This window comes from Dendrobium catenatum, unplaced genomic scaffold, assembly GCF_001605985.2.
Source record: "Dendrobium catenatum unplaced genomic scaffold, ASM160598v2 fragScaff_scaffold_1520, whole genome shotgun sequence".
Taxonomy (NCBI): Eukaryota; Viridiplantae; Streptophyta; class Magnoliopsida; order Asparagales; family Orchidaceae; genus Dendrobium; species Dendrobium catenatum.
The window spans coordinates 874,016-891,537 of record NW_021319982.1 but is presented as its reverse complement, the minus strand read 5'-3'; the positions used below and the strand labels follow the sequence as shown (position 1 = coordinate 891,537).

Sequence of the window (17,522 nt, the reverse complement as noted above, 5' to 3'; positions counted from 1 at the left end):
TTAAGCGAAAATCCCACATTGGATGCTCCTTTAAATGTCTTCATTTACTTAAAACGTTAATCAATGTTTTGGTTTGGCCATGAAGTTTATGAATCAACTTGGTAGATAACAAAAATCCGAACAATTGTGGTTCTTGGGTAAAGAAAATAGTAGAAATGTAAGTTCCAGAAATTTCGGGGATCTTTGCTAACAATTTTGTCTAAATTATTTGAGATTTATGTTCCATGTTTTTATTTGCTATGACTTCTTGATACATCACCAAAAATCTCCTTTATCAGGCATGAATCTCAAGGCAATCCATGTTGAAAAGTTTTGAGCAAGCTTATAATCAAATTGAATATCTCAAGGTGACGAACCCAACAACACCAAATTCGATCCAGCCCGAGTCTAAAGGGGTCCAAATCAAATGACCAAAGCCTATTTGGAAGATTTAGAATATTAATTGGATGACCAAATGAAATCCAAATATGACATGCTTATAGTTGAATTGAGTGGCTCAACGAGACGAATCCAATGAGTCCAAGATCGATCACTCAATTATGACTACGATCATTCCCACCACTGTCGCCTATCGACTACGGTCCTTTCGAACACTATCGCTCTTTGACTACGTTCCTTCCGACCACCGTCGCTCGTCAACTACAGCTTCTAACCACCATCACCTACTGACTACGGTCCTTCCGACCATTGTCGCTCGCCAGCTATGGTCCTTCTAACCAAATAAATATTCCAATACTCTCTTAAGAACTACTGCCATATAATACATTCTATACAATATGCATTTGCTACATTGAACCAACACCCTCCTCCAATGAGAGCTATCATTTATAATAAACCATAAATATTAGTGGATTCTTTCAAACAAAAAAAAAAATGGTATCTCTTATGAATATTGCACCCAACTTTTTATATTTTTGTGTGCTAGATCTTCGTGCAAAGCTATGACGCTCAACTTTATATATCTCTACCTAGGACGCAACAATATGACATCATCTATGAGAAAATGATTCATGGCCGGGAGGCAACCTTGAAAGATCGCTTATGTCAACATCTTGGGCATATTTGAAGCAAGGCAGTCCCTTTATCATGATTTATTATTAAGTTCAAAAGAAGTCCTTTCAATATTACAAGCAACTTCAAAGGGAAGAAAACATTCAAGCTGATATTATTTTTTCACCTCTTAACCATCAACTATTGCTGCATCAATTTCATGAGAAGCAAAATTAGACTAGGGGAAACTTTGGTTGTTATCTCAAATACGATTGTGATCAACAAGTCTCTCCAATACTTTACTTAGACTTCTACACATTGGGTAAGGTCATAGTCTCAACCTCAAAATAATGATTTAAAGACAGACCATTCTTCACCTTTGATTCGGGATACACGCAATATTCTCCCCTTCCAATCAAGGCATAATCGATCCAAGAGGTATTCAATTCGACTTCTTCCACATGAGTTAACGTCATCTAACAACACTCTGACAAACCTCAAACATATCAAACATCATTGGTAGATTCCCTCAATCTCTTCCGCTCAGGTTAATGCCATCGAGCAACACTCAGACAAATAACTTTAGATAAGTCAAATATCCTTGATGAATTTCTCTCAACCTCTTCCACACAAGTTAACGTCATCGAGCAGTACTCTGATGAACAACCTTAAAAAGGTCAAACATACTTGGCAGATTCCATCGACCTCTTCCCTATTGCACTTTGAACCATCTCTTTCATCTTATTCTTCAAGGAAAGATCGAAGCCCCAACAGGACTTTGCTCATTTGGCACTGTTAGTTTGCTTCCATCGACGCACAACCTGACCACCTCTATCAGGTTATTTACTATTAACCTCTCGTTAGCATGGATGCTTATTTCCTTCAATAGAATGCAGCTTGAACACCGCCTTCATTAGCCCTTCGCTTGATGGCCACTAATGGCCCTTTGCCTCTCAGCCATCCTCGTCGATTTTTCACCTCCTATCAGCCATCATTCTCCACTCATTCGACTATCATTAGCAACACACCCTCCAATCGCCGCCATTAGCTTCTCGCCCAAGTGTTAATGTCAGAATGTCACCTAACCACCTTCATTAGGCTTTCATCGGCATACTACCTGACTCTCTATATCAAAGGATCAATTTATGATCATCGGATCCCATCCCAATCATCAACCATCGCCGAACTTCTACTTGAACGCTAACTATCACCAAGTCTTCTCTTGGGTTTACCATCACCAAATCTTTTCAGGCCATCCTCTCATGCAAGAGGTGATTGATCTTCTTCTATCATGGGTAGTCTATAGGAAGAATAAACTCTAATCAACACTCCTACACAAAGAGGGGCATTGGAGCTTGATAGGGGATGCCCCCTTTCAAAGACAATGAAATGACTCTAATGTAAGAAGAAGCAATGAATAAATATGAGAGAGAAGGAAAGGAAGGGCAAGGGCTACTTCTTCTATAAAAAGAGGAGTACTAAGGCTTGATAGGGAATACGGCCTATCCAAGATAGTAAAATGCCTCTAATGTGGGAAGAAGCATGAGAAAGAAGGGGAAGAAAGGCAAGAAATACTCCTACACAAAGAGGGGCATTGAAGTTTGATAGATAATGCCAACTATCTAAGACATTGAAATGCCTCTAATGTTAGAAGAAGTGGAGATGAAAAAAAAAGAGAAGAAATGAAGAAGATTGTGATTTTCCCCCACCCCTAGAGGAGTATTATAGTTGAATGGGGAGAAAAGAATGTTCTAAAGCTTTTTAGAAAAATGTTTGGATTTTTTTATTTTTTTTTTCAGTTAAATTATTTGTTTCCATTTCCATTTCTATTCATATAATCTTCATTATACAATAATCATTTCGTCAACATAACATTCATTCCATCAACATAATACTATAGTATACAATAGTTGCAATAAATAAAATGAAATTAAATAACATAAAAGGAATTGGGAATTGATATAACACAATTGAAAATTGAAATTATCCACTTTAATTGCTTTTGAGCTTTATTCCTTTCAAATCTCGAGCTTTGGAATTAATCTTCTATAATGAAGCCTAAAGTTTCACACAACTTTACATAACTATTTTTATTAACTTTCAAATATCACATAATTGTCCCCTTAAAGAAATATTACCTCAATTTGTTTCTTCTTGTCAAATAGAACTTCCACCAATTTGTTTTCTTCCTTTTTAAAATCATACATCAAAATAAATTATATATATATACTATTCTTCAAAATTTGAGCAAAATATATGATTGAAATCCTTTACAAAGGAGTTTTTCCAAGACAAAATCCTTCTCTCTTTCAAGTTTTCTTCCTTCATTTTTAAAAGAGATTTGAATACTTTCTTAAGTTTAAGTCACGAAGGAAATGCACACAGTGAATGAGAAAGAAAAAAATAAAATACATTCATTCTCTTTCTTCTTCCTCTCCGCTCAATTCTCTCGGTTGAAGCTTCTCATGCGATTTATTCTTATAGGAGTGAATGAAACAGAGATATCTCGTACGATGAGTCGTTTTTTTTACTCCCGTACGTGTTCCTTCGCTTAGAACCACGAACCGACCCCGTATGGAGGTTTTACACACACATATAACTACTCGGTCAACTACCTGCTTCGGTCCCGCTCGCAGAATGTCGTCCTGCTGAAAGAACATTCCTATTCAATTGAACCGGCCAAGTCCAGTTCTCACACTCCCATTCAAAGATTTATATGATGAAATTTTAAAAAGCATCATGGTTGAAGATTTAGGTTTAGTGTAAGAAGGATAAAAATTTGTTTTAAGAAACAATAAAAAAATTGTTTCAAATGAAATCTTAGTTAGGAGAAAAAAATAATTAGAAGGTAATTTAAAAAGATCTAAAAGGACAATATTTTTTTTATTTTTTTTGCGTTTTCACATCTTTTTAAAACTTCACCTTTAATTGAGGTGTGTGAAAAGTCATCGACGGAAATCAAAAATTTATTTTTATTATTATTATTTTGTTGGAAAAGAGATCAGAAGTTCATACTCAGTACTCTGCTGCATCTGTTGACTCAAAAAAGTCACTAGGCCAACCAATGATCGCCGTACCTACATACTTAGATATTGAATGTGTGTGCAGAAACAAGCTGAAACATTGAGAATCTCAAAAAACAGAGGAGAGAGATGGAATGGAAGTGAAAGGAGTAAGGGAGATGTATAATGTAGTGTTATGAGAGAAGGAATGCAATGCCATTCAGACCTTCTGAAGCATCCTGGCATATGACTATATGAGAAAAACCTCTTCTTGCTGTGTTGCTTCCGCTTTAATGATGATGAAAAATTAGTAGCTGTGAATACTGTATGTTATGCGTGTAAAATAGTAGTATTCCGTTGTGTATTCATGCGTTCGATAACACATTTATGTGCTTCTAATAATTTTCTCCTTTTAAGATTTTATTTGGGATGATTTTTTTATTATTTTTTAAAGCAGTTTTTTATATAAAAATTTTGTACTAAAAAGTTCTTTTTTGCCCAAACCAATCTTTTTTCACTCAATTTGCCCAAACCGATCTTTTTCACTTAATTTGTCCATCCAAAAATCAAAAAGCCTCTTGGCCTTCGGGTATTTTCATTTAATTATGTTGAACTTTTCTAACACTAAGAAACAAATCCGTGAAAAATGATTATATGTAAAATAGATTATTTTTGCACCCTTATATATTTTTATTTTTTTTTATAAATTTGTCACTTACCCCCATGAGTTCATTAACTTCTAAAATGAGGTTACATTATAAGAAAGATTCCAAGTTAAGAAAAAGTTATGGAAAATGAAGTTATATGAGCAGCATAAAAAAGAAGCAATGCTCACCCAAATGAACCCTTGACAATGAAGAGAGAAGGAAAGCCAAATAAAATTGAAAAAAAATATAGCATAAGACTAAGTTTGGGACGGCTTTTTATTACTTTTTAAAATAACTTTTCAATTTAAAAATTTTATATTAAAAAGTTACTTTAAGAAACAGTAAGAAAGCCATTGTTTGTAAAACTAATTTTTATTATAAAAATCTCTTAAGAACAAGAAAAATTAGTGATCTAAAACTATTTCAAACAAAATCTAAATATGAATAAAATCAAAGACTCAGATCGTATATCTGTATGTGATAACTCCTGAAGCCTCCACCATGAGCTGCATCACATTGAAGGAGCATGTGATTGCTCCTGAACAAAACCAAAGCCTGATATCAGTCTTGTAATAATTGTCAGCCTTTTGTTAAGGACTAATTACATGCTAAAGATCTTAGCTAATGATTGTCATCTCCCCATCACCAAAACAAAATCTAATTTGAGTGATTTAAAATTGATAAAAAAATAATTGAAGATCAGTTAATATTTTATTTCAGCTGATTTTAAGAGTTGCATCTTAAACTGTTAAATTCTTAGTAGAAATTCATCAACAAAACATTAACAAATATCATATGCTATAATTTAAATCTCTCTTATTTTATATTTTCAAAATATTTATACTAACAAAGTAATATAAAACCCAGCAAAAAAAATTCAAATCTTCAAACTAATGAAAATATTAAAATTATATAAACTTAAAATATTATAACCTTCCATAAAAAAGCTGTCTCTTTCTCTCTCCTTCATTCATCGTTCTTCTGTTTTCAGCGCTCAGTGCTTCAGTAGTTCCTCAGGATGCCAAACAAATTAGCTCTGGCTTTCTATGCAAGCTAAAGGACAACATAACCTATGGTAGCTCAGGCACTGCCATCCACGTTCTCTGAACATCTATTTTAAACAAAATTTATTAAGGAGCTCACTGTATCAGAGTAATACTGCAATAGTATAATCAGAATTCAAAAATAACAAATTACCAAATTTATTTTAGCAAATATTGAATATAATGCAAACTCCTCCGGTTAAAGTGTTATATCTTTTCTCTACATCTCTCTCTTATTATATCAATTCATTATTTTTTTTTTTTCATAAATTATGGAGATAAAGGATCCCACAAAATTACAAATTTGATCAATATTAAAGAGATTAAGGTTTCGTTTGGGACGAATTTCTAATTGCTTCTTAAAACTGTTTTAAGAAGCAGTAAAAAAGTCGTCCCAAATGAAGCTTAAATTGATACTTTTATGTAATGGGAGTCTATTTTGAAAATGAACATTTCTTAATTGATCACACATAAAAGCACCAAAGCATACATGTAAGCTCTCTTCTATAACATAAATAAGCATCTGAACAGATAAACAAATAAATAAAAAAATGTATAGATATGCACAATCTATATATATTCTAGTTTAGGGTCCATTCACTCAGACATGCATATATATTGCATGCAGAGATAATCATCAAGTTAATTATAAGTTTAAACAAATTAATTGTAATTAAGCCATTATTAACTTGAAAGTTAGAGTACAACTTGGGATGGTTTGTCTTATTTTATGCCTATGACAGTTCACTGTTGGAACCTTCTGATTTTATTTATAGACTATTTTATAATATTTTTAAAGTAAATTAAAATAATTTGGTTGGCTGAGACAGGTGTGAGAAGCCAAAAATTATTATGTGCGGAGACGAGAAGCAGAACGCCGTCAGGAGATCAACCAGAATACGCCACATCAACAGTACCGAGCCGCAATACCGAGCAAGGGTGACGTGCCGCATTCTAGTTGGTCTCCGAATGACGTTGGGCATCCGCACAGCATAATTAATCGTGAGAAGCATCCATCCACAAAAAGAGGGTCCAATGTATGGAGAAGAATGTAGAAGAGAGAAGGATTCATACAAAAAAAAAAGGACCAAGTCAGCTGCTGCACAAATCAAATTATACAAAATTACACTTTGTTCATCATATTTCACAAAAATATTTATCAATTATCATTTTGTTTTTTTTACAACAAGCTATCCTTCATATAAATCCCACTCCATTTCTAGTATATCAGACTAATGATCAAATGCTAATTTCCACTTCTATCTGTTCCTAACAATTTCAATCATAACACACAATGGTAGAACTGCTTTCACATTACAGAGCTTTTTCAACTGCAACAAATCATACAACAAACATGAATCAAGCCACATAATCATGCAGCAGATTCGATGAGCCAAACCCGAGTAAAGGAGCTGCATTGTATATATCCTCGCCTCTCACTGGAAGGAAGCCTTGCTGGTCTTCTGAGTCTTGCAGGTTGCCATCACAGTGCTGCAATCCCAGTGTCAGTGACACTCCATTTGCGTACCTCGAAAGCTCTGTCATCGGATAACTGATGAACCTTGAGTGGTGGATGGCGTTGTGGAGAAGATTGATGTAGGGTGAATTTTGCTGTCTCTGGTCTTGTAGCTCATTCTCGAAGCCAGGATTTGCGCAAGCCACATTGATTTCTGCCATGATATTAGGACTAGATTCGTTGTTTGATAGCTTCGCCTGGATCCTCTCACTTGCGGAGCTTGGTTGGTCCTCATGAGTGTCGGTAGAATGAAACTCATCTCTAAATTTGGTTGCATTATCTGAGGAAGAGTTCGAGTCCATCTCGGCCTCACCAAACTCTTCCTTATACATATCTTCAACCATTGGCTTCCAAAGGCGAACACGCGCGTTGATGAACCAATTTGAAACCTGGGAGGAAGAGATTCAATCATAAATACACTATTTAGTATAAAGGAAAAGGATTTCATGATGAATCTGAAAAAAAAAATCGAATCTTTGTAGAAACAATTAGCAAATGGAATGATGAAAATGCCGACAAAAGTACTGAAAAGTGAAACAGAAGCAATGATCCATTCACAACCTTTCCTTTCTACTTATGAAAAAGGAACTAACCATTTGACACTCATGAATGATGGCCTTTGAACACTATATTCAGGTTCCTTTGGCTGTTTATAGACAGAAATATGTTTTGGAATACAATAATTTCATTTTTTACACATTTTGTGTGTGTGAAAATGTTAGATATGAGAAGATTTAGAATATAATTATATCCAACCATATGCTCAGATTTAGCATAACTTCAAAATTTGTTTTCTATCTCAAGCAACAAAATGGGCCCTTAAGAGTAATTGGGTAACTTTTTTAACTACGCTGAAGCATTTCCCAATTCTTCTTACTAGTATTCATTTAAGTTGATGAAATTTGACCACTTAGACTGTTTAAAATGACTTTCTTACTGCTTCTTAAAGTAACTTTTTAGTAAAAAATTAAAATTGTTGTACCAGAAAGTTGCTTTGAGAAGCATTATCAGAAAGCCACTTTAAGAACAGTAAGAAATCTGTCCCAAACCGAGCCTTGATTATAAGTATCATACTTTGGTCTGCCAAAGCTCACTAACAATGAAATCTTCTATAATAAAAGTACGAAAATAATCTCCTTGTGTGTTAAAAAATCAAAATTATCTCTCAAGTTAAACATTAAAAGAGTAGCCCTTAATATGTTGAATATTATTAAAAATACAGGAATTATTTTATTTACATGTGAAACATTTTAAGAATCCTCTTAACCGTCATAAATAATCCAGCTTTCATGGATGTTTTACTATTTAGTTATCAAGAGTAGGAACTTTCTTATGGTTGGTACTTGGCTTATCAAATAGTCCATATTTTACTTAATATGTACCAGAGTAGGATGGCATTGAGGTCAATTCATTGCAGTACAGCTAGTTTTTCAAGGGAAATAACATTAATGAATCTAGAAGTATTTCCAAAACTAATGGATTGACTTGAAATAAGAAAAAAGAAACAGAAATCTGCAACTTGAGAACAGAAATTCAAATTGAAACAAGTACAATCATTTCCTTTTCTTAGCTTTTCAAGAAATTCCAGAATGTTAGATGCATAGGAGATCAGATGCAGCTCATTTGTCTAAAAAAAAAAAACTATAGAAATAAATTGGATCACATAAGTCATTAAGCCATTAAATTTGAAAGTATAATATATGAGTAATAGATCAGAATTGATATTACATTCATCTCAAAATAAATCCAATATTTTTTCAAAACTATAGGCGATGGTTTTTCTACAGATAACTTGATCATTAAACGCATACCTGACTTCTTGTTAAGCCCGTTTGTTTTGATAGCATCAGCTTTTCTGAATCATTTGGGTAGCTGGAAACAGAGAAAAAAAAAATCAGAATAACAGAAACAACATTCCAATTCTCCAATCACCATGATAAGTTAAGAATAGTTTTAGAGCAATACGGATGAAGAAAATGCTCAAAGAGCCAAGCTCGAAGAATGGTGACAGAGTTCTCAGGCAACCCTCTCTGTGGCCTCCAAGCATGCTGTGGCATCATACCAAGCTGTTGAATGGCCCTCTGCTGCCTTATCTGTTGATCAATGTATCGAAGGCGAGAAATTCCACATCCTTTGCCTGTAGATCCATCTAGCTCACCAAGGATTTTTCGTGTGCATCGAATCTGATCACCAATGGCATCTCTTAAGCTGCGAAAATGGCGAGAAATTGTCTGAAGGGCAAGAGCTGTGTAAGGCTTTGCTGCACCAGAGCCTGCTATTGCATCAAAAGATGAAACAACTATCTGCATTTGATGGTAATATTGCTTGTATCTCCTGTCAACCTGCTTAGGAGAAGCAGAAGAACTGGTTATGAAACTCAAGAACAGGAAATATCTGAAATTAAATAATCTTGCATAAGAATATGATTTTTCCAGAAGGCTCACGTGCAATATTGCTTTGTTTTAAGCAATCTTTCCAACATTAAAGAAAACCACTTTCCAAAAAGTTAAGGAGAAAAGAAAAACCAAAAAAATAAACATTACAATCTACAAGGTTCATTTAGATGGGTGTGGAGTATCAAAATTAGTGCTTGTAGTTAGTAAGATGGGTTTGGAGTATCAAAATTATGGAAAAGAAAAAAAATTGGCTTGAAATAACGACATACGAATCCTACTCTAGCTTATACAGCCATTTTTAACTAAAGCTATAATTTTCCCCAGTACTTTATGTAAACAGAAAGCTCCTAACTGCCACCATAATGCCAATATGGTACTACTTTGATTATACGTTTACCAAATTAGGTTCTTTGTGATACATTGATTTGTTCTGTGACAAAGGAATCTAGAAGGCAAATGAATTTGAAATAACAGGAAAAAGCTGAAGCAAAAAAAACACCAAACAGAGATAAGAAAGAAATCAACTCTGATACAATGAGGAAGTATGAGAAAGTGGGTGTAAAATAAACGAAATTTAACAAAAGTTTCACCAAATTTTCATGCTTTTATTCACAGAACTTTAATGTACCTCTATAAAGGAGTTGGCATAGAAATTTTATTCACCAAATTTTCATGCTTTTATTTTCTGTTTAGTTCAATATCAACAAATTCTACATATGCATTATGAGTGTACACTCCAAATTACTCCAACAATGAAGAAGTAAGACAAATCTGATGAAGAAAAAGATTAAAAAATGGAAAGCATATCTATTTAGTTCTGTATCATTACAAGTGTATACTCCTACAATAAAGGAGTTGCATAGAAATTAGTAAAGAGCAACATTTTTATTTTAATGATTCTAATGTAGTACAAATATGCTTATATAAAGGCAATAAAAAAAAGAGCAACAAGAAAAGTAAATAAAGTAGAATAACATCATAATGAGGATATATTATAATAATCAATATTATACATTCCAAATAAACATTAATCATATATGCTAATAATAATATAATAATAAAAAAATTCTGAAAACTTTAATACTCTCCCACAAACTCACGATGCTATAATAAGGGGATCAAGAGTTTGTATAATGCAAGAAAAATTAAGAGATACAAGCCCAGGGTTGTCTTCAAGCAGAGGCAAAGACGAAAACATAAAGAGGTGGCTCTAACATCATGAGAAAATTTTTTAAAAATCTACACTTTTATTTTAATGATTCTGATTCTAATACAAAATTCACAATATAAATGCAAAAATGAAAATAGCAATAAGAAAAGTATGATGAAGAAGAATATACTCCATAATGAGTATATATTATAATAATCAATTTTATAAATTCTTAATAAATATTAAGTATCTATGATAATATTTATATGATAACAAAAAAAATTCTAATAATTCTAATTTTATATTGTTCTATATCAACAAATTATACATATGAATTATGAGTGTAATGCTCCAAATTCCTCCTACAATAAAGGTGATGAATAGGACAAATCAGTATGAGAAAAAAAAGTTGAAACAAAAAAGCACCTTTATCTAGTAATATATCAACAAATTATACATATGCATTATGAGCACTCCAAATTCTTCCAACAATAAAGCCGTTGCATAGGACAAGCTGGTTGACGAAAAAAATGAGGAAAAAAGCACCTTTATTTGGTTTTACATCAATCAATAATGCATTTTCATTATGAGCGTATACTACAAATTTCTACTACAATAAAGGCGTTGCATAAGACAAGTCGGCTGAAGAGAGCAATTTGTTCTTCAAAATTTATTTTGCAATAGCTGAAGCACGTCAACTTTTTCTTTGGAGCTTCTATCTTAACAACCATCATTAGCCAGAAGAATATATATCGTCTATCAAGTGAAAGGTAAAAAAAAAAAAAAACTCATGCAATGATGATCTATCCAACAGTAAAATATACTGACATAAAAATGATTACCATGATCATAAAGATAACAGTTTAACTTTTTCTCCTCATTTGCTAAAACCTCACCTATCTGAATTTAAATAAATCATATAAATATAACTTTTTCCTTCAGCTCTAACAAAATCCAGATGTAATGCACTAAGGACTGAGCAAAATAGTTCTGATTCATGCTTGTGATTAACATTATAAAGTTTAAAAATAATTTATAGCAAATTATATCAACAAATGATAAAAAAACTTCATAAAAAAATTGGATAAGTTAATGCGGTGAAAACTTTATAGAACATCTACTTATAATGAAACTGTAGGAAACAATTCCAAATTTCAACCATAATAGATTTTTCTAACATTCTGTTAAGATTTCAATAGATGCTAAAGAAGAATGAACCATTAGGGAGAAGTGCATGAATCTTTACCTCATCCAACATAGCCACAAGTTTCGTCATTTTACTCTGAAGTTCCTGCCTTTCTGATGGTGATAGCTCACTAGAAGAGTTTGCAGTAGACCCTGGATGATTCGTTGGGCTCCCACCACTCTTTGACTCTCCATCATTGTCTTTACAAGCCTGTTTACCAGAAGTGTTAAAACTCTGTGTACAATCAGTTTTCTTCTTTAAAGCCTTTTGAACATTAACAACTTCATCAAGCAACTGCTGTGCAGTTTTAAGGTACTTGGAATTAGGAATTGCACTTGTGATGTTGGAAAGCCCATAAGACGGAACATTGATATTCTGAATTCTGCTTCTAGAGTCATCATTTCTATATGCCTCGCCATTTCCTGAACTTGATTGATGTGAACTCAAGATGGCTACATCAGACTGATTAGGCTGATACTTGAAAGAAGGAACTGGAATCTGCATGCCAAGACTAAGAGACAATCCTTGACCTTGCACATTCGAAATGTTTGAGTGCTGTAAAGACAAGTTATGTTCATTCAAAATACCCAAATGTGACTGAAGACCCATCTGGGAATCATCACCAGCCATTGATTCACCGTTTGCTTGCAGGAAGAGCATCTCATTCCTTCCATCCCTCCATGAATTGTAAGCATTTTCACCAAGCTGAGATGCAACTAAGTCGGTAAATCCAATGCAGTTTTGTTCGGATTGTATGCTCCCTGCTAATGTCTCAGAGTATGGACCAGATGAGATGTTAAGATAAACCATATTACCGTTAACTGCTGATTCAGGATACATGGCATGCCCTGTTGGATCCCTCAAATAGAGATTTCCCATGACATCCCTTTGATTAGTGGAACTGGGGTAGAAAGTAGCCATCTTTCTCATCTTCCTTAATGATTAGCCAATTGGGAGCATAAAAAATAGAAAAGTCTGGATCTTGACTAAATCATCATAAACATCCAATCCAATCCGTAAAAGTTTGCTTTTTACAGAAAATATATGCTGCAACAAATTATGAAGAGAGAATAAAACAGCAGTTGTGAATGAAAATTAAATTTTTGCTTAAGAGAATAATAAGAGGAGAAGCACAGGTATGAAGGAAAACAGAATGCAGATTATTTCAGTAATTAACTAAGATGTCAAACCAGAAGGCAACAGTAATGAAGATATAGCGAAGGCTGTAAACATGAAGGAATATGTACTTTCTCGAACAGATAACGTAAGATAAAGCAGCTAAGCAACACCCCCATTTCACTTACAGGAATTGGGGGAAAAATTGTCATTTCTCTCAACGATGCTGAAGAAGAACATGATATTGAAGAGTTCAGTTTAACTTTAATCAAATCATAATGATGAGAAGTTCAATAGATGTCAACGGTCCTTTTATTTTTGAAAAGAGATCAACAAGGAAAAAAAAAACTAGAATTAGGAATCAAGCACAATATTTCACAAGATCAGTAGCAGAACACGCAATTAAAATTTTATATTTCAAAAGAAAAAAAAGAGAGAAAACTACAAGGAACAAAATCACAGCTAGCTCAATCATCATATAAGTTCCAGGATCGTTTTACGTTATATCTCCTACAAGTATTTGCTGGTAGGAGGCCTTCATGAAAAGCTTTTTTGCTTGGACAAATATTTCTCTAAGTCCATGCCTCTAAAATACCAATTAAACCCAATTTCTACAGATTAACATGAAAAATTAAAAGATTCCAATGACAAAGAAAGGTATAATCAAAAGCTACTTCACTATGAGAAAATCTGTTTCTCTGTCATCCTTCTTCATTTCAGTATTTGATAAGGAAAAAAAAACAGTTTCAAGACTCCTTAATAAAAAACAAAGCTTGGAAGCTCTAATAATTATGATATAACCAAAAGTCAAAGCCAACAGGCAAGACAAGCAAGCTCCAAAATTCCAAAGCTTCGATAAACTGTTGGGGGGGATTGAAGAGCTTAAAAACCCTAGCTTCATAGAAATAATCAAACAAACCAAACCACAGTAATCACCTATCCATGTCCCGTCCAATTTCTCTCAGAAGCCAATCTTAAATTTAGTAATTGAAAATCGCAAAAAAAAACAAGAAAAACTTTTTCTTTTGCTGGTGAAAGAACATAGATAAAGATTATACTTATCCTCTAATAAGAGAGTCAAACATGTTACCTCAATCCTCTATATCCCAAAGAAGAAGCACCACAAATTCCAAAAAGAAAATTGATGCTATACTCTTAAGAACACAACAAGAGGGAAAGACCAAGAACAAGAAAACCTAAAGCTCCAACAACCAGAAGAACTTCAATAAGAAATAGAATAAGCTGAAAACCAATAATTATATGAGAAAAACACAGTAGGAAAGTAGTTGGTACCATCCACATATCAAAAATAAATTAAACTGAAGAAAACTCTGGCAGATTTTAAAACAGCAGATTAAAAACCAAATGTAAAAAAACTGACTGAAACAAAAAAAAAAAAATTCTTAAGAACACAACAAGAGGGAAGGACCAAGAACAAGAAAACCTAAAACTCCAACGACCAAAAGAACTTCAATAAGCAAATAGAATAAGCTGAAAACCAATAATTATATGAGAAAAACACAGTAGGAAAGTAGTTGGTACCATCCACATATCAAAAATAAATTAAACTGAAGAAAACTCTGGCAGATTTTAAAACAGCAGATTAAAAACCAAATGTAAAAAAACTGACTGAAACAAAAAAAAAAAAATTAATAGAAGCTGTGAAGGGCATGATGTGCACCTTATGGGGAGCAAAAAGGAATTACTCGCAGCCGATCTGCTGAGAAAAATATCCCAGTTTGGAGACAAACTGATCCCAAAATACAAAATAAATTTAAAAAAGAGCCCTTTTCATCGGCCTTATAAAAAAACACCAAAATCACCAGTTGAAAACAACCCAAAATCCGACCTTTATCACTATTTCAATTGTTTTTTCCCTCCACCTTCTCTCCGGAATCCGTTTTCAACTGTATTCTAATCACCACCTCTCTCCTTTCTATCTATCCTTTTCTCTCTCTTCATCAAATGATCATCATCATCAAGCCCAACATTCTATCCTGCACGTGAGACATCTTCTCAATTCAAGAATAGTACGGTGGAGCTTTCTTACTTGCTGCTTCTCTCTCTCTCTTCTTTGCTTTCCTAGTTTTAACTCTCTTTTAATCCAAGATACAGTTGCTTCTCAAACTTCTCTGAAGAGAGAGTTGGCGCTTGTGTGGTTAAGGAGCCTTATCTGTCAACCACCAGTTGGTAGACCTAAACCTTCTCTTAAAGGCTCAAATCCTTACTCTCATACTCTCTCATACTCTCTCTCTCTCTCTCTATCTACCTCATGTACATGTTTTCTCTTATACATATTATACAAATATTGTTATATTATGAATATTTTGAACTATATTTTTATGAGAACATTGAGCATATTTTTTATAAGTTCTTGTGATTCTATTTCTTCTTCTACTTTATTCAAATTTCAACATTCAACTTTGCGTCTCTAAATTCCAACCACAAATATCAAAGATGTCATTTTCTGGAAGAAATAAATACAAGAAAAATATCTAACGCACAATTTATTTATTTTTAAAGTAAAAATTTAATTTCTAAATTTAAATAGTGATTTTTTTATATTTTTATTAGCCACCTCTAGAACTGTTTTATAACTTTTTTTTTCTGCATAGCTGAAAACAACTTAAAATAAGCATTTTGCATTAATATATTCAACCGAATGGCATATCTTAGATTATTTATTTCATAAACAGCTTTCTTTCTAGCAAGCCGAAATCTTAACAGTGAAATTAATAATTAATGCAACAAATTCAGTGCTCACACCTTAATTTTATGCGTGACAAAAGTTCAAAGTTTGGCTTTCTTACTAGTGAAGGTTAAGGGTCTGATTGAGACCACATTATGATTTTTTTTTTTTTAGAAAAATATATTTAATTTGTTTTTTATTATTTTATTTTCCAAATAAAATAAAATATTTTTTAAAAATACTAAAAAAAATTTAAGTATATTTTAGATTTTTTTTTTCTTTTAATAAAAATCATCTCAATCACCACCAACCCATCTCAGTCAATCACCAGTCACCACTGCCACAAGCAAAAAATTACCTCCTATTATCCCATATTTAATTACAATAAAAATATTTATTTAAATATTAAATATATTTTTATTTCTTATTGAAATATAAATATAAATAAGAAATTAAAGCATATAATGCTATGGGAAAGGATTGCAAAGGTGTTTCAACCAGCTTATAAATAAGCTTCAAAAACTCAAATTTATAAATAAAAAAAATATCTTATCAGATAAATATTCAAAGCTAGAAGACAAGTAAATATAAATAAATATAATATCATGAATTATTTTTTATTTCAATAAAAAATTTTAATTTATAATTTTATATAATTTATCTTATCATCCTGATATGAATTATTTTCTAATTATCCTTTGTTTTTAATCACAAATAAAATATTCCATCTATGATATCTTAATAAAGCATTCTTTAATGGCTTGCAACCTCTAATCGAATAGGATTATATATGAAAAACGTGGGGGGGCAGCCGCTCTGCAATAAATGATTAGGATTCTCAATTGCCGTAGCTAAATAATACTCCTTTATTAAAAAATAAATAAATATTCTTTTCAAGAAGTGGGGCATAGCATTTTAGGTCATAATTTTTTATTTTATTTTATGAGACTTTGGTTTTGTTAGCTTCTATGACTTTCTCGCTCTCATCATATCCAAACATAATTTTATAAATTTGAGAGGTTTCAATATAATTTTAATTTTATTAAAAAAATTCATTTAGGAGAGATGTTTACTCTTTTCTAAAATATTATTTTAGTACAATAATTTTTACTTTAAAAATTTGTATTAAAAATTACTTTAAAAAATAGTAAAAAAACTGTCTCAAACGAAGCATAAATATTATCATGCAATATTCTATTATCTATAAAATAATGCATTTTCAACATATTTTATGTGGATTGCTATAAATATAAATATATGGAGTAGAGAGAGAGAGCATAAGCTAATTTTATATATTTAAAGAAGGCATTAAAATATATTAATTTGATATGTTTAAAAAATAGTTCCTTTCATAATTAACATTATGTGTTATGTGACACTAAAGATGGGATCAAATAGCAATTTCAAAAAATGTTGAGCACTACTTTATGATATAACAAGGCACAAACCCTTACATTGTAGGGGAGAATATATGTCACACCCCTGATATGGGACATAATGAAAGGATAGGAAGACCGGTTTGTATTTACAAAGAGAAGCATATATATACAAGAGATACAACATGATATATATATGCATCATAGTAAATAAAGAAAGTGAAATAAAGAGTCAACTGATTGATAGAAGTTCAAATAATCAGTACATCAATATAACAAGAATTCTAATACAAGCCAACTGAAATATAATAAATGAAAAGCAGAAAAAAGACTACCCAACACACAAAAATTATAAACATAATAAACTACTATAAAATAAAAAATAAAAAAATAGTCTAAAGCTGGTAACCC

General features: G+C 32.3%; 1 protein-coding gene across 3 annotated transcripts; it reads right to left on the bottom strand.

Annotated features, from left to right (window-relative positions):
• Window positions 1-6,795: 6,795 nt before the first annotated feature.
• On the bottom strand, window positions 6,796-15,312 carry LOC110110473 (BEL1-like homeodomain protein 7). 3 transcript variants are annotated; one of them, XM_020841964.2, is made up of 5 exons: window positions 14,728-15,312; window positions 11,991-12,977; window positions 9,164-9,540; window positions 9,010-9,070; window positions 6,796-7,587 (listed from the first exon to the last, which is right to left on the bottom strand). In XM_020841964.2, the coding sequence occupies exons 2-5, from the start codon at window positions 12,858-12,860 to the stop codon at window positions 7,042-7,044; spliced, it is 1,854 nt and encodes a 617-aa protein (XP_020697623.1). In that variant the 5' UTR covers window positions 12,861-12,977; window positions 14,728-15,312; the 3' UTR covers window positions 6,796-7,041. The 3 variants fall into 3 exon arrangements, with proteins under 3 accessions (XP_020697623.1, XP_020697625.1, XP_020697624.1); XM_020841966.2 differs by having other exon boundaries at window positions 14,896-15,312; XM_020841965.2 differs by lacking the exon at window positions 14,728-15,312 and adding an exon at window positions 14,137-14,419.
• Window positions 15,313-17,522: the final 2,210 nt, after the last annotated feature.

Coding starts and splice junctions, on each gene's coding strand:
- LOC110110473 (XM_020841964.2), bottom strand. CDS start 12,860: ATGAGAAAGATGGCTACTTTCTACCCCAGTTCCACTAATCAAAGGGAT. Junction 9,541..11,990: donor TTGTGGCTATGTTGGATGAG/GTAAAGATTCAT, acceptor TCTCCTAAGCAG/GTTGACAGGAGATACAAGCA. Junction 9,071..9,163: donor TTTGAGCATTTTCTTCATCC/GTATTGCTCTAA, acceptor CTCTGTTTCCAG/CTACCCAAATGATTCAGAAA.